Genomic DNA, 18616 nt, shown 5'->3' with positions numbered 1-18616 from the left:
GTGATACATTTGAGTGTGTGTGTATGTATATATATATATATATATATATATATATATATATATATATATATATATATATATATATATATATATATATATATATATATATATATATATATGTATGTATAAATGTGTATTACATATATATTTGTATGTATAAATGTGTATATATATATAATATATATATATATATATATATATATATATATATATATATATATATATATATATATATATATATCTATAATTGCTTAAGAGTTCTCTTCGTCCTTTTGGTGCCCTTCTTGGTCACTCAGTTTTCTTTTCTTGAGGCGTTAGGTTGGTTTTAACTTTTATGTTTCGGTTTTAATATCTATATTTTAACGTTAATGATTTTACTGAGTCCTTTGTATTGATTTTAATTGTTGTTATTTTTGTATTTTAGCCCTGATGATGAAGCCATGCTTTGAAACGTTGGCTGTAAATAAAGCTGAATATGTATCACCTCCTTTTCGTCGTCCTATTTGTTCTATATACATATATATATATATATATATATATATATATATATATATATATATATATATATATATATATATATCTATAATGTATACATGATGTACATGTGTGTGTGAGCATGCTTGTGTGCAAACCCAACAAGCGAAATGATATTCTTCAACATCAAAAAATCCTTATATGAAACCGGAAAGCTTTCGCTTTCTTTCTGAGTCAGTCAAGAATGGTATATGCAAGGGAAATAAGCATAATAACCACAGTATCCACATATTTTGTGAACCCCTCCACTATCCCAAGTAAAACATTACCTGTTAATAATTTCACAAGGGTTATTTTCTCCTTTCCTTTGTGTTCCTGCTAAATTTGGTTACTTTTCCTGTCGGTTCTCCAAAGTATAAAATAATACAAGAATTAATGGACCTAGCATCTTCTGTTTAGTACCTCAAGTAAGTGTATATTTTAATTGGAAATCAAGTTCAAACGAAGATGCAGTGAATTACTACCCTGAAACAATTCTCCCTCTACCTTAATCATTTATTTAAATTTTTATGCATTTATTAATTCAATTTATTTTTTCTAATAACTGATCTCTTCTCTCTGTATTTCCTATTGCCCTCTGTTATTTCTCTCAAATGGAATGGATTGGAATATAGAATTTTGGCCAAAGGCCAAGCGCTGGGACCTATAAGGTGATTCAGCGCTGAAAGGAAAATTGAGAGTGGAAAGGTTTTAAACGCGTAATAGAAGGAAAACCTCACAGTTGCACTATGAAATAATTGTGAGGAGAGGGTGGAAAGAAAAATGGAAGAAACAGAGTATGAATGGAGGTACAGTGAAAGGAATGAAAGGGGTTGCAGCTAGGGGCAGAAGGGTCGCTGCAGTTTCTCTCATATGAACATCATATTCTGTGGAAGATTGAAATTAAAGTCATTGGCCCTGTGGGCTTGTTCCAAATGAATAGAGTTCATCTTAATAATAATAACAATAATGATAATAATCATCATCATCATCATCATCATCATCATCACATGGTATTTGAGTACACTATCGAAATGAAACAAATATGATCTAACCTTGTAAAAATTTCACTGGCAATAAATCTTACTATCCATTGAGCTATAAATGGGAGTTTGAGGCAGACCATATGGCTGCTTGTGAGCTAAGGATCTGGTGTTTGGAGCAGTCCATATTATGAATATCTGTGAGCTAGGAATTGGGAGTATGAAGCAGCCCGTAGGACTACCTGGAGCTAGGGCTTGGGAGTATGAAGCAGCTCATAGGACTACCTGTGAGCTAGGGATTGGGAGTAAGAAGCACCCCAGAGGACTACCTGTGAGCTAGGGGTTGGGAGTATGAAGCATCCCATAGGACTACCTGTGAGCTAGGGATTGGGATTATGAAGCAGCCCATAGGACTACCTGTGAGCTAGGGGTTGGGAGTATGAAGCAGCTCATAGGACTACCTGGAGCTAGGGATTGGGAGTATGAAGCAGCCCATAGGACTACCTGTGAGCTAGGGATTGGGATTATGAAGCACCCCATAGGACTACCTGTGAGCTAGGGTTTGGGAGTATGAAGCAGCTCATAGGACTACCTGGAGCTAGGGATTGGGAGTATGAAGCAGCCCATAGGACTACCTGTGAGTTAGGGGTTGGGAGTATGAAGCAGCCCATAGGACTACCTGTGAGCTAGGGACTGAGAGAATGAAGCAGCCCATATGACTACCTGTGAGCTAGGGATTGGGAGTATGAAGCAGCCCATAGGACTACCTGTGAGCTAGGGATTGGGAATATGAAGCACCCCATAGGACTACCTGTGAGTTAGGGGTTGGGAGTATGAAGCAGCCCATAGGACTACCTGCGACCTAGGGTTTGGGAGTATGAAGCAGCCCATAGGACTATCTGGAGCTAGGGATTGGGAGTATGAAGCAGCCCATAGGACTACATGGTGGCTAGGGATTGGGAGTATGAAGCAGCCCATAGGACTACCTGTGAGCTATGGATTGGGAGTATGAAGCAGCCCATAGGAGTACCTCTGAGCTAGGGATTGGGAGTATAAAGTAGCCCACAGGACTACCTGTGAGCTAGGTATTAGGAGTATGAAGCAGCCCATAGGACTACCTGTGAGCTAGGGATTGGGAGTATGAAGCAGCCCATAGGACTACCAGGAGCTAGGGATTAGGAGTATGAAGTAGCCCATAGAACTATCTGGAGCTAGGGATTGGGAGTATGAAGCAGCCCATAGGACTACCTGTGAGCAGGGGATTAGGAGTATGAAGCAGCCTGTAGGACTACCTGGAGCTAGGGATTGGGAGCATGAAGCAGCCCATAGGACTACCTGTGAGCTAGGGATCGGGAGTATGATGCAGCCCATAGGACTACCTGTGAGCTAGGGGTTGCGAGTATGAAACAAGGCTACTGGTGGGCTATGGATTGGGAGTATTAAGACGCCCATAGGATTAGGCTACCATTGAGCTAGAGATTGGGTATTTGAACCAGACCATACAACTGCCTGTGAGCTGGTTATTGGGAGTTTAAAACAGTCCATAGGACTAGGCTACCTGTGAGCTAGGGATTGGATATTTTAACCACCCAACACAGCTACCTGTAAGCTGGGAATTGGGAGTTTGAAGTACCCCATAGGGCTACCTGTGAGTTAGGGATTACGAGTATAAAGCAGCCCATAGGAATACTTGTGAGTAAGGGACTGAATTTTTGAAGTAGCCCATATGGTTACCGGTGAGCTGGTTATAGGGTATCTGAAGCCGTCCATACCACTACCTGTGAGCTAAGAATTGAAGGTATAATACAGCTCATAAGAACTGGTTAGGAGCTGGGGGTATAATGCAACTCATAAGATTACCGGTTGGCTGGAGATTGGAAGTTTGAAGCATCCTGTGGGCTAGTGATTTTGGGTTTAAAGCACACTGTAGAACTACCTGCTGAGACATTAACAGATACTGCTTGGGTCTCTCTGGTCTTAGCTTAGGTGGAGAGGGAAGGAGATTGGGCGCTGATAGGATATGTTTGGTCTGGGGCACTGTGTCCTGCTTCTGTTGCTCATGACCGACCTTTAAACCTTTTCAACCTTGGCATTTTTTTTTTTTTGGTAAAATAGCAATCATATTTTTAGAATTAGCAAATAAAAACTTCCTACTGACAATAACTTCACAGGTTTTTTTAAGAAATGGTAGTGCTTTTATTAGGAAAAAAAATCCGCTCGAAGTACACTGATTTCAGAGAGTAAATCAAGTAATCAGGCCAAACGGCTGGAAATGAAGAAGTAAAAGTTTTTAAAAAATTCGTATTCCAAGTAAAGTTAAATTCAAATGCTCCCAACCACAGACAAAGATTGACAGTACTGCACTAAGGAATCTGATTTTTTTCACTTTTTCTTCCTTCATTTTCAGCCATTTGGGCTGAGTATTCGAGTTACTCTCTGAAATATGTAAAAATTTTGCAAAAAAATCCCAGCGAGTCATGTGTTAAATTCCTCAATACTTCCATTTGATACTTCCAGTTACCGCAACAAACATACATCTCTCTCTCTCTCTCTCTCTCTCTCTCTCTCTCTCTCTCTCTCTCTCTCTCTCTGCCCATTTTTTTTTTTTTTGTGGAATACTTAAACTCAGAAAATTAACTCAAACATACGAAGCGCATAGGTATATTATGATTTTTAGTGTTATAGATGTGAAATGTACTCAGCCTGCGCTTGTCTACAATTTTTATTCCAGTTAAATATAACATTTATTCAACCATACGAGTTTTACGACAACAGAAGCATTGAAATGGGAGTTTTTCTTGGCTACGAAGGAGACGTTAAAAATTATCTTTATCTTCAACATCAAGAGGCTTACATATCTTTAACACCAACAGGATTACAATGTCTGGAGAGAGAGAGCACATTTAACTGTTTAAGGCCGTAACCCTTAGAACCCATGAAATGTGATACCTTGGGGAGAACCACTCTAAGGCTACCCGGTTTGCAAGTGGTTTAACCAGATTCAGAAAAAACGATTTGGTGATGTGCACTAAACAGCGTTTACTTTACGGAGTTTATTGATCAAATGCGAAAAGACGTGAGACACCTTTAAGGAAGAGAGAGAGAGAGAGAGAGAGAGAGAGAGAGAGAGCGAGCGAGCCTGATCAAGTGAAGTCAAGAATGACACAGAAAACATCGTCATGGAGAAGAACCTGCACAGATGGACGCGTGCATACACACTCACAAACACGCATACAATATATATATATATATATATATATATATATATATATATATATATATATATATATATATATATATATATATATATATATATATATATATATATATATATAATATATTATATATATATATATATATATAAATTATATATATATATATATTTACTGGTCTCCGATTAGAGTATATATTATTAAAATCCAGGTCAACTAATGACCCATGATAGGTTTGAGGTTTGGTGTTTCATAGTTATTGTATCTAACAGAGAGAGAGAGAGAGAGAGAGATACTGAAAATTAACGAAAGAAGAGGTTAAAGGCAATTAAATATAAAGCAATGTCTGTGTGTGTGTGTGTGCCATCTCCTAGCATAGAGATATCTTTTCAAAAAGTGTCAGCACTGCCTCTAATCCGCAAATGAAATGAATGGTAGGGCACAGGCAAGGGTGGCATCGCCTTGGTAAGTGATCTCCGAATTTCAAGGTGAGAGTTGGTCTAGGGACACTCAAACACGAGGGAAGAGAGACGAAAACAAGAGGTTTACTGTTGTTTTCTTTCATTGCAGACAGACGACTAATGCACTTTTGAAAAAAGAGCTATATCTTGTATCATTAACCACATTAATCTCCATTAGTCTCGACGTAAGACGTACCCTGGCTTAAACATTAATGGTTTTTAGTACTTTTTTGACGTCTTCAGCAGAATGCTTATATGCTTTTACAGAGGGGAATTGCCAAAATTTCCTACACGGGGCTAACCCCAGTCAAGATAAATACAGTAAATAATTTTAGAAAGACAAGAGTGCATTAATGAAAAGTAGAATTTGGGAAATCTAAAATAAAGAAAATCAAGCAATAAATGTATGCATTCTTTTCAAATGTCAGCATTTTAATAATGACGAAAATAACTGAATTGCTGCTCATCAACCACCCCCAGTTTTACATCCCCTATCTTAGGCTCGAAGGGACATTTAGTTCCTTACAGAATTAATAACGTCAGAATCTTCGAGGTCACTCGTTTTCCAGTCAGCCTTTCAGTCTATCTCTCAATCTGTATTTTCTTCTTGGGCAAACGCCATGACAAGAGGCCAGTCATACAACAAAATCTTGTCGTGAAACCAGACAGGAAATCCAAACCTCTGCGTCAGTTAATATTCTGCTGGAAAACTTGCAAGTATAGATTAGCGTATGCAAATATACGTAAAGCCAGATTAGAAAATGAGAAGGACCCTGTGGTAATTCTAAAGATTTTATTATACCCATACAGTTGGGTATGTGCGCTTATTAAACTGTAAAGCAGTTCTTCATGGGGTTGTTAGAGCTCTCGGCTAGCACGCTGTTGGCCCAGCGTTCGACTCTCCGACCGGCCAGTGAAGAATTAGAGGAATTTATTTCTCGTCATAATGTGGTTCGGATTCCACAGTAAGCTGTGGGTCCCGGTGCTAGGTAACCAGCTGGTTCTTAGCCACGTAAAATAAATCTAATCCTTCGGGCCAGCCCTAGGAGAGCTGTTAATCAGCTCAGTGGTCTGGTTAAACTAAGATAAACTGTAAAGCAAATTCATGAGAGGTTTTCCGTGTTCTTCCTCATTTTTCTTACACATACACATACAAAAATACATGCAGACAGACGTGTATATATATATATATATATATATATATATATATATATATATATATATATATATATATATATATATATATATATATATATATATATATATATATATATATATATATATATATATATATCGTGTTCGATAATAAGCCTTTTACATAATTGTTGTTCATAGATTGTTAAAAGTTAACTATTGCAAATTAAGACAGCGGAAATATATAATTGAAGACACATATAAGTGATTATCAAGAAGGAGGGAGGACACATGGCAAAAGTGAAAAATGTATAGTTCATGCTACGCACCTCTAACATTTCAGTTCTTTATCCACCTACATAACATTCCTGCTAATAATGACATCAGGCTCATGCCAGTCTGAGAGGAAATATATAATTTTTACTACATTTCTTTTTAAAGAAAAACTACTTATAAAGGAGTAAACACCTATATTACATTTAAAGGAGATGATCAACATCTATAACTTATGATTTGAAAATCTGTAAGCACAAAGTACAGTCTAGTTACAATGCAGAAACACTCATACCGCGAATTTATAAGTAATTATTAATATAGTCTGTGATGAACATACATACTGGCGGGACCAACTGCAAGTCCTAACCATTACCGAAAACTTCAGTAAGGCCGCTGTTGTCAATAAATGAATCAGGTTGTTTCAAATACCAGACCGAAGGCAACCCTGGTAGTGAGATCTACAGCAGATGAATAATCGAAAATGCCTTTCAAGTTTAACTGTCTTGCAACGCATCGCATGTTCCCGCGGCCGAGACTTAAGGGAAATTGTCCTGTGCACTAATTTGGTCTTACTGAGGCCTAAATCATGTAGGCCTAAACACGATCACTGCAGTTTCTTTGTCACTGTCCACAAGGTAACGTAAACCTGCACACTGAAATTCGAAAGATTTAGGCTTACAAAGATAAAATTTGGTTACTTTGAGATCTGCAGTAAGTAAAAGGCCTCAGCTTCTTTAACAGCAGGCGTACAGTATTTCTCCATAATTCATTGCTCTGACCGAATACCGATATTCGTTCCAAGAGGGGAAAGTCAGGAGACATAGACCTAGATAGGGACACATTTTTGGGCTGCTTGGCTTGCCTGTTGATTAAGCTAACCATTTTACGGCTAGTATTATTCATCATTTTAATAGTAATATCGCAAAAAGAAATACTGTTGTAAAAACTGAGTTAAAAGTACCGGACACCTTTTCATAAAAACAGAAAATTTAAAAAATGAGCTGAACGTCACCCAAGGATTCAGTAACTGATCAGGCACCTCACCTTAATTTTTTCTTCTAACGGCTTCTGTAACTGGAAAATATATTCTCTTGGGATATTTCTCTTCCTGCGTATTCTCCAAGTCTCACTTACGAGATATCAAGTAATTTGTTTCACATAAATCACCGATCACCAGTGTTTTAACAATGTGTCAATAACGCGACGCGGAAAATTTCCGCGATGTACGTACACAATCCGAAGTATTCAGGTGCACTGACTTATTCGCATCCTCACTTTTGACAACACAGAGTCTCCACCCCTGATCCCACCACCCCCACCTCAAGCGCTCATCTGTGGGAAAAGATATCGTACAAGACATTCTCGCTTTTGGGAAATGTTAACTCATTATTACACTGATTTTTGCTAATTGTCCGAAATGTTTGTAGAAGCGTACATAACTGCTTACATACCATTTCCGGTGATGTTTTTTCATTATCAACTGAATTCTGCCACGAGATATTGGGTCTGTTGTAAAGATACAAGGGAAAGAAAAATTGCTCTTTTGGCCCATCGCCAATGCCACTCCTAAATTGTCAACTCTCAAAGTGATATATAAAATCTAAAGCATCTCTAGCCTACATGACTAAATATTATAAATAGTCTATATGAACAGTATTGTCAATAAGGATAGTAAGTGTTCAGCAAGAGAAAACAGCAAATGTGAAATTTAGCAAACAGTTTCTTGAATCGGATGTCTGGCAGCAACGAAGACCGCATTCGGGGAGTAACTTCAACAGGACAGGTGGAAGAAATCTTACCTATCACAAATCCAGCTGAGGTGAACACCTTCAACTTTTTCGAATACATCTTTTCTATTTTACTTTGTATCGCTGCTCTTATAAACATTTGCGGTATTACCATGTCATATTATTAAAAAACTAAGGAAAGCGATGATGATATCTGAGTAGCCTAAAGATGTAGAATACAATTTATCCTGGTAGCAAGGCACCCTGGGACCATACCGTTATGGCTACGGGCAAAGTGTGGGGCATTTACGTGAAAGGCATTCTGATGCGATAACCGCTGAGAATATCCACGTTTCGAAATGGTCTGAAGCCGCAGCTCTCATCACAGTGACTCAGCTTCTTGAACAGAACAGCCTTGTGGTCGTCCATACCTTTTAATATTTCTCTAAAGTCTTGTTTATGCTGTGACAAACGGGGAATAACAGAAAATTTTTGAACCAGGAAGGGAAAACTGTTGTAGTACTTCAGATATTATATAAAGCTCTGTCAATTGCACACATCACATTTAGATAAAATACTTATTCAGCAAGTTAAAGGCCCCTATACTTTTTCATAAAATGATAGCTTTATATATATATATATATATATATATATATATATATATATATATATACAGTATATATATGTATGTGTGTATATATATTATATATATGTGTGTGTGTGTATGTATATAAAGTTGTTATTCTATGAAAAAAGTATAATGGCCATTAACGTGCTGAATGAGTATTCCATCTCATATATAAATTATATATATATATATATATATATACAAATATATAAATATATATATATATATATATATATATATATATATATATATATATATATATATATATATATATATATCAACTTATATATGATATTTTCAACTTTGAAAAGCGTAAGATTTATTAGGATTTCAAACCAAGGTGCGGGGAAACCATCTTTCCCACCATGGGGCTAAAAACGAAAACATGCAGGTATATTACAGCAAACTTGTGAGAATAGACACAAACGAAAAGTGCAGTAAATAGGCTACAACTATGGATAGTGAAAAGAGCGGAAAAAAAATTATTTTCCTATTACTTCTACTTTCTGGTTCTTATGTAGAATTTTCATTTCCTTTTTAATCGAGGATTTTTTTTTATATCTAGATTTGTAATTGTTTTAGTTTGCAGTATTTTTACTTTTTCAATTATGAAATTATGGTTCATTGAAATAATTGTTATTTCTTCAGAATAAATGCGCTCATTAAATTCTGAAGTTCATGCTTTTAACTACTTGAATCACACAGACAAATATATGTGTGTGTGGTTGTGGTTGTGGGTGTAAGTGCCCATTCAGTGATATTGAGGACTATGTTTGTGCAAGTGGTACATCCGTTCGCATTTTCATGGTTTAAAAGACTAGCATGATTTTAAGTGCAACTTCTCTAAAACTATAACATACACCCCTATTGAAAGGAAGGAGATCGAATAATTCAGGAAACACAGAGGAAGGCAGAGACTGTCCCATTCTGGAAGTGAATGGCTTGAAGTACAAATCAAGGTGGAGGACCATCGTGTAGTTTGGTTGGTTGGCTAAGTTCACACAAGGTACCTTGAGTTTAAATGGGCCGTATGCCAGCACGATCCCTTTCACAAGGGTGACCAGTAAGTGATGGTAAGGTGCTGATGAAAATGAAAGGCTTGTTGTGGATCATCGGGCTTGGACCTACAACCGAAAGGAAGCAACCCTCATGTAGCTGACTTCCTGCAGTCCCGATGTGAACCACGAGCCCTTGGCAGTGGAGGAGGCGTAAGATCGCGGAGCCTCAGAGCACAATGGGGACACCACAAGCCTGAAGTAACACCTGGGTTGTTTATCAGATGGAAGGTCTTTGGTTCGCCTCTGTCTAGCAGGAACTGTTTAAAGAGTCTCTCCAGATTTGAGAACAAGAATACCAAGCCTCCTAGACTGTGCCAAGCCCATGATGTGGCCCCTCTTGGACATTTTTCTAGATTATCTCCTAAGCAAAACCCTGATAGATCCATGAAGACAATTTCGAATTTTCCTAACGTTATTTGTAAAAACTGTTGGTACTGAGGGTAATAAGACAGCATGACTTAGAGCAATAAACTGAAACAAGGTTCGTCCGCCACATCAGATGTTATTTGCGCTAATACCACTCACGGTTGAGCTATATCGATATAGCTCAACCGTGATACCACTGAACAAGATAACGCAAGGCCGAGAACCAGCCCACAAAGGCGGCTGAGAAGGGAAAGGTATTAAATTATGAGGAAAATTATTTTGTGCCAGATAAGGTGCAAGATATACAGTACTTGGCAAATAAGAATTTTTTTCTTCAGTGATAACAGATGCCTTCTCAGACGTATACCATGTAGTAATGTGTCATCTTAAATTATTTTTTTTACTGAGTCTCCCTTTATTTCATTATATTATGTTTAACTAAATAATTCTTCTTGCTTTACTACAAATCATTCCTATAAAAGAAGTAAGTCTATCGTCGTGTATTTTAATGTTTCTTAAATTTTGTTAATGAAATTTAGATGATAGGTAGGCTAGTTTGTGGTATATCTGTAGTGCGAAGCAGTAATTTTAATTATATAATTACTTTCAGCATTTAGTGTGGTATGGGTTCCTCTATAAAACATATACTACACTTAATAATTCTACAAAAGTTTAATAACACCCTTACAAAGGGATCAGATAAAGAATGGCAGATGAGGGAAATTAAAATCCCTAAACCACAAGTAAAGAAAAAGATTAAAACTTACGAAATCAAGAGCCTGTACTTCACTGAAGTGTTAGTAGGTACTGCATTTACACGACCATGCACAAACACATTAACAAAGAAACGCCTTCATGCCTATAGAGATCCTTCAGAATGACATCTTGATTGTACGAGGGACACATTTTCCAGTGGATAAAAACCTTCGCGTCTTGTCATCGAACCTATAATGATGTGGCGTTTTTCCTTTGGACCTTTGGACCATCCTTGAGGCGGAATTTAACCTCCAGGTGTACTCCGAGAGAGAGAGAGAGAGAGAGAGAGAGAGAGAGAGAGAGAGAGAGAGAGAGAGCGCTCTAAATGCATCAGAACCTCTGGTTTTTAAGAGTAAAAAAATATAGAATATCTACACTATGTTTAGGTTGTGTTTTGGTAAAGTTCGGTTTCAGATTAGGTTGAGTTATGCCTCCATGACGACTTCATATTATATGCAACGAGTGATGAAAGTAGTCGGGGAAAGGACAGATGTCAGTGCAGGCATGAGGAATCATAAAAGGGATCCGCTCATGATAGAAGAAATAGCGCTAGTCAGTGATAATAAGAAGAAGCTAAAGAATATGGTGAAAGAGCTTTATGGTGTAGGTGAAGAAAGATGAAACTGAATGTTAGCAAGATTAAGATTACTGTATGAGTGAAAAGGAGCAAGGGAAGGTGGCGCAGCGAATGTTACTATGGATGGAAGAATGAAAGGGCTGTGTTTATGTTGATATTTAGGAGTAAAAATCAACTGCGATGGCCGGCTGAGAGAACAGTGAATCACAGAATAGGTAAAGGAATTCACTTCTTATGAGCCTCCTCTGTAAAGCTTGTGAAGTAATTGATATATATATATATATATATATATATATATATATATATATATATATATATATATATATATATATATATATATATATATATATATATATATATATGTATATATATATATATATATATGTGTGTGTGTGTGTGTGTTTGTGTGTGTATGTATGTGTACACATATATACATATACATATATATATATATATATATATATATATATATATATATATATATATATATATATATATATATATATATATATATAAAAAACTTTTACTCTAATGTTGTTTTTCCAGTTTCTCTTCGTGTTCAAACTACCAATAATTCTAACGCATCATTTGTCTAGCAACGATCTGCTGATCTCGTTCCTCAAATTTTTAGTAAATTTTGCATAAGACACATGAACAATAAATGCAGAAGTTTCTCATGTTTTTCAAGGGCACTCGACTAATTCAACGTGACTCATCATTTCCAATTCCATTTCATCTTTGGCCACTGTTGACATTGAAGAATCTCTCTTTTTACGTTCTGTAACTTCTCTTTTTCTTCAGGAAACAAACAAGAAGTTTTTACCAGCTTTTGTAAAGGACCACACCTCTGTTGCATTCGTTCTCGATTCCTTTCAAATGGTTTTCAAAGCTGCTGGCAATTTATTCCTGTTGGACTCAGGCCCAACGTTCTCTTCCATGTTTCATCTACTTCATCTTTCTCTGACTAATACCATCAAATTGCCAGTCCCATCTGATTTTGCATTGAAAAGCATTGTGTGTATATGTAAACAAAGAACCCCAAACAGGCTCTTCCCTCTCTGGGAAGTCCTTGGCTTTTTGTTGAATTAAATTTCGATAAATATTATTCAGGTAAAACTTACCCACGCAACAGTAAAACTTTCCCCATTATTGTGAAGGTAATACTGTACGTTATAGAGGAAATTTTACTGCTATTGTTTTTTGTTTCGTTTGTTCTTTTACTGCCAGGTTTTCAATTTTAATTCCGAGCCAAATCCACATTCTGTGTACATCTCGAACCCAGGTCTTTCACTTGAAAGGCAGGGGCGCTGCCCACTAGGCCATGTAAGTCATAAAAGAAGTTGGAGCCTGAGGGCAACTGCGCCCAAGGAAATTGTCTGGGCAAGCTAATTGCTTGCATACCAGCGCGCTTTCCCCAACTTCCCGACTTAGCAATGACCCAGTTGACAGCATTTCATTCGAATTATGCCTTTTGAGTGAATAAGATAGAAATAATCAACACACAAGACCTGGGTTCGATCCTGAAGTGAGCCAGAAATTTATTTCTGTTCCACAGGTGATTGTGTTGATTATTTCTATCTTATTCACTCAGAAGGGATAATTCGAATAAAATGCTGTCAATTGGGTCATTGCTGAGTCGGGAAGTTGGGGAAAACATGCTGGTATGCAAGCAGTTAGCTTGCCCAGGTAATTCCTTGGGTGCAGTTGCCCTCAGGTTCCAACTTCTTTTATGACTCGTATGGCCTAGTGGGCAGCGCCCCTGCCTTTCAATTGAAAGACCTGTGTTCGATCCTGAAGTGAGTCAGAAATTTATTTCTGTTCCACACGTGATTGAGTGTTGATTATATGTATTATATATACATAATGTACGTATGTATATAGCTAGATAGATATACACAAAATGTGATATATATAAATAAATAGATTTATATTATATATAAAAATACACACTCACATTCAGAGCACATATGGAAAGTAAGCAAAGAAATGTATTCGAATAAAAACCCCATGAAAGCAAAATCCTTGAAAACTCGAAAGCCGTTACGCTTCATCGGCAAACCCTTGTGCTTCAGAAGGATACTTCACTTATAATATTCAAATCTCTTAACCTCAATCTGATCGAACGATTCCTCCATCTTTCGAGAGTGGTGAAGGTTATATCTCAAAAATTGGAAAGTGATAAGTTTTCTTTATTTTACAAAATTTGCTGATTGTATCATTGTTTAAACAGTAATTCGTTCGGTCATAGTTAAGTTATTCCTGTGCTGATTCTAATTTTTAAACTATGGAATGACGTGCTAGAGGACCGTTTGAGTGATTCATTTCATTCTTTCGTAGACCTGTCAGCCTTTGAATTATATTTTTTGTCACTTTCGTGTATATATCTGTAGAAACAAGAAACCCTTAAAACATACTTCTTATTTTATTCGTATATTAAATATACTGTATGTGCAGCATTTGATTACGTAACTATTTTCATTGAGAGGTGGCGTACGGATCAAATCTTCGTTGGTGCCTATTACGCCCTTGCGAAATTCTAGTAAAACCCAATTTTACAACTTTTTAAGATTTAAATAAGTAATGACACAGCAACTGTAAGAGCGCCCTAGAAAATCATTATATTCATGATTATCTCTAAATGTATATAAAACACTGCATATTTGGAAAAAGAAAATTGGCATATCTACATAATTCTTGATATCAACAAGCTATGGCTTCAATTCGGTCGACATAATAAAAAACAAAACAATATTAATTATAGATTTTTTTACTGGATCACAGAATATTCCATACCAGTAGTACAGGATATATCATTTCCCTCCCACCCTAAAGGTGGAATATTGGTTTAATGCAAGCCTTCTCTCAAGTACTAATTACAGAGAGAGAGAGAGAGAGAGAGAGAGAGAGAGAGAGAGAGAGAGAGAGAGAGAGAGAGAGAGAACTATTGATAAATGACGACAAAGTCTATCGAACAGTCGTTACAAAGACTATAACGTAACAGTATTGCAATATATGAATATTGTTCATGCGATGTTTCAAGAACTCGAATGTGCAGTGTTAAAAGTACACTGCAAGAGAACATTATCGGTTTATTCATTTACGGTTTTATTGAGATTTGAACGAGAGTGAAATATATCAGGAAATAAAATGTTTGCATCTAATTCCTATAATATTCAGTTTACAGAAAATTAGGAAGCAATGTGCTTATTAAAAGAAAATCCAAACGCTTCTGAATCATATGCTTCTCCTCCTAACACTTCTAAATCATATGCTTCTCCTCCTAACACTTCTAAATCATATGCTTCTCCTCCTAACACTTCTAAATCATATACTTCTCCTAATAATCATATGCTTCTCCTCCTAACACTTCTAAATCATATGCTTCTCCTCCTAACACTTCTAAATCATATGCTTCTCCTCCTAAAACTTCTAAATCATATGCTTCTCCTCCTAACACTTCTAAATCATGTACTTCGCCTAATAATCATATGCTTCTCCTCCTAACACTTCTAAATCATATGCTTCTCCTCCTAACACTTCTAAATCATATGCTTCTCCTCCTAACACTTCTAAATCTTATGCTTCTCCTCCTAACACTTCTGAATCATATACTTCTCCTCCTAACACTTCTGAATCATATACTTCAGCTAATACTTCTGAATCTTATGCTTCTTCTCCTTACACTTCTGAACCATATGCTTCTCCTCCTAACACTTCTAAATCATATGCTTCTCCTCGTAACACTTCTGAATCATATGATTCTCCTCCTAACACTTCTGAATCATATGCTTCAACTAACACTTCTGAATCATATGCTTCTCCTCCTTGCACTTCTGAATCATATGCTTCTCTTCCTCTCACATCTGAATTATATACTTCTCTCCTAACACTTCAAAATCATATTCTTCTCCTCCTAACACCTCTGAATTATATGCGTCTCCTCCTAACACTTCTGAATTATAAGCTTCTCCTCCTAATACTTCTGAATCATGTGATTCTCCTCCTAACACTTCTGAATCAAATGCTTCTCCGATTAGCACTCCTGAATCATATGCTTCTCCTCCTAACACCTCTAAATCATATGCTTCTCCTCCTAATACTTCTGAATCATATGCTTCTCCTCCTAACACTTCTGGACCATATGCTTCTCCTCCTAACACCTCTGAATCATATGCTTCTCCTCCTAACACTTCTGTACCATATGCTTCTCCTCCTAACACCTCTGAATCATATGCTTCTCCTCCTAACACTCTGAATTATAAGCTTCTCCTGCTAACACTTCTGAATCTTATGGTTCTCCTCCTAACACTTCTGAATCAAATGCTTCTCCTCCTAACACTTGTGAATCATATGCTTCTCCTCCTAACACTTGTGAATCATATGCTTCTTCTCCTAACACTTCTGGACCATATCCTTCTCCTCCTAACACCTCTGAATCATATGCTTCTCCTCCTAATACCTCTAAATCATATACTTCTCCTCCTAACACCTCTGAATTATATGCTTCTCCTCCTAACATTTCTAAAACATATGCTTCTCGTCCTACACTTCTGAACCATATGATTCAACAACTCTGAATTATATGCTTCTCCTACTAACACTTCTGAATCATATGCTTCAACTAACACTTCTGAATGATATACTTCTCCTCCTAACACCTCTGAATTTTATGCTTCTCCTTCTAACATCTCTGAATCGTATGCTTCTCATCCTAACACTTCTGAACCTATGCTTTTCGTCCTAACACACCTAGATCATATGTTTCGCCTCCTAACACCTATAAATCATTTACTTCTCCTCCTAACATTTCTAAGTCATATACTTCTCCTACTAACACAGCTGAATCATATGCTTCTCCTCCTAACACTTCTGAATTATAAGCTTCTCCTCCTAACACTTCTGAGTCTTATGGTTCCCCTCCTAGCACTTCTGAATCATATGCTTCTCCTCCTAACACTTCTGAATCATATACTTCTCCTCCTAACGCCTCTGAATCATATACCTCTCCTCCTAACACTTCTGCATCATTACCTTCTCCTTTCACCTCTGAATCGTATACTTCTCCTCCTAACACTTCTGAATCACATGCTTCTCTTCCTAACAAATCTGAATCATATGCTTCTCCACCTAACACTTCTGAATCATATGCTTCTCCTTCTAATACATCTGAATCATATGCTTCTCCTAACACTTCTGAATCATATGCTTCAACTAACACTTCTGAATCATATGCTTCACCTCCTAACAATCATATGCTTCTCCTCGTAACACTTCCAAATCATATCCTTCTCCTCCTAACACTTCTGAGTCATGTGCTTTTCCTCCTAACACTTCCAAATCATATACTTCTCCTCCTAACACTTCTGAATCATGTGCTTCTCCTCCTAGCACTTCTGAATCATATGCTTCTCCTCCTAACACTTCTGAATCATATGCTTCTCCTCCTAACACTTCTGAATCATAGGCTTCTCCTCCTATCACTTCTGAACCATATGCTTCTCCTCCTAACACTTTTAAATCATATGTATCTCCTCCTAACAGTTATGCGCTTCTCATAACACTTCTAAATCATATGCTCCTCCTCCTAACACTTCTCAATCATATGCGTCTCCTCCTAACATTTCTGAATCATATGCTTCTCCTCTTAACACTTCTGAATCATGTGCATCTCCTCCTATCACTTCTGAATTATATGCTTCTCCTCCTAACACTTCTGAATCATATGTGTCTCCTCCTAACACTTGTGAATCATATGCTTCTCCTCCTAACACTTCTGAATCATATGCTTCTTCTCCTAACACTTCTGGACCATATGCTTCTCCTCCTAACACCTCTGAATCATATTCTTCTCCTCCTAATACCTCTAAATCATATACTTCTCCTCCTAACACCTCTGAATTATATGCTTCTCCTCCTAACACTTCTAAAACATATGCTTCTCGTCCTACACTTCTGAACCATATGATTCAACAACTCTGAATTATATGCTTCTCCTACTAACACTTCTGAAACATATGCTTCAACTAACACTTCTGAATGATATACTTCTCCTCCTGACACCTCTGAATTTTATGCTTCTCCTCCTAACATCTCTGAATCGTATGCTTCTCATCCTAGCACTTCTGAACCATATGCTTTTCGTCCTAACACACCTAGATCATATGTTTCGCCTCCTAACACCTCTAAATCATTTACTTCTCCTCCTAACATTTCTAAATCAAATACTTCTCCTCCTAACACCGCTGAATCATATGCTTCTCCTCCTAACACTTCTGAATTATAAGCTTCTCCTCCTAACACTTCTGAGTCTTATGGTTCCCCTCCTAGCACTTCTGAATCATATGCTTCTCCTCCTAACACTTCTGAATCATATACTTCTCCTCCTAACGCCTCTGATTCATATACCTCTCCTCCTAACACTTGTGCATCATTAGCTTCTCCTTTCACCTCTGAATCGTATACTTCTCCTCCTAACACTTCTGAATCATATACCTCTCCTCCTAACACTTCTGCATCATTAGCTTCTCCTTTCACCTCTGAATCGTATACTTCTCCTCCTAACACTTCTGAATCATATGCTTCTCTTCCTAACAAATCTGAATCATATGCTTCTCCACCTAACACTTCTGAATCATATGCTTCCACTTCTAATACATCTGAATCATATGCTTCTCCTAACACTTCTGAATCATATGCTTCTCCTCCTAACAATCATATGCTTCTCCTCGTAACACTTCTAAATCATATCCTTCTCTTCCTAACACTTCTGAGTCATGTGCTTTTCCTCCTAACACTTCCAAATCATATACTTCTCCTCCTAACACCTCTGAATCATGTGCTTCTCCTCCTAGCACTTCTGAATCATATGCTTTCTCCTCCTAACACTTCTGAATCATATGCTTCTCCTCCTAACACTTCTGAATCA

At 37.1% G+C, this 18616-nt stretch overlaps 3 protein-coding genes across 4 annotated transcripts in view; 1 reads left to right on the top strand and 2 right to left on the bottom strand.

The window, feature by feature from the left end:
* LOC136833982 (chaoptin) overlaps nucleotides 1-7861 on the bottom strand; it is a 207126-nt gene extending 199265 nt beyond the window's left edge. The window contains exon 1 of one of the 2 annotated variants that reach the window (XM_067096255.1): nucleotides 7624-7861. The gene's annotated coding sequence lies outside the window, so the exon portion shown is untranslated. The remainder of the gene's footprint in view (nucleotides 1-7623) is intronic. The other variant, XM_067096263.1, reaches the window with a different exon arrangement.
* Nucleotides 1-18616, top strand: part of LOC136834094 (heterogeneous nuclear ribonucleoprotein R-like) — a 711768-nt gene that overhangs the window by 269639 nt on the left and 423513 nt on the right. The window lies entirely within an intron of this gene.
* LOC136837513 (protein SON-like) lies at nucleotides 15980-18466 on the bottom strand. The gene is made up of 4 exons (XM_067102358.1): nucleotides 18454-18466; nucleotides 18050-18347; nucleotides 17311-17643; nucleotides 15980-16241 (listed from the first exon to the last, which is right to left on the bottom strand). The coding sequence occupies exons 1-4, from the start codon at nucleotides 18464-18466 to the stop codon at nucleotides 15980-15982; spliced, it is 906 nt and encodes a 301-aa protein (XP_066958459.1).

The sequence above is a fragment of the Macrobrachium rosenbergii genome, chromosome 4 (assembly GCF_040412425.1).
Source record: "Macrobrachium rosenbergii isolate ZJJX-2024 chromosome 4, ASM4041242v1, whole genome shotgun sequence".
NCBI lineage: Eukaryota > Metazoa > Arthropoda > Malacostraca > Decapoda > Palaemonidae > Macrobrachium > Macrobrachium rosenbergii.
This window is presented reverse-complemented; position numbering and strand designations above follow the sequence as displayed.

Bases quoted from the DNA above. Each gene is read 5' to 3' on its own strand.
- LOC136837513 (XM_067102358.1), bottom strand. The intron at 17,644-18,049 runs GTTAGGAGGAGA...CATATGGTTCAG, and splicing joins GAAGTATATGATTCAGAAGT to AAGTGTAGGACGAGAAGCAT. The intron at 16,242-17,310 runs GTTAGGAGGAGA...CATATGGTTCAG, and splicing joins GAAGCATATGATTCAGAAAT to AAGTGTAGGACGAGAAGCAT.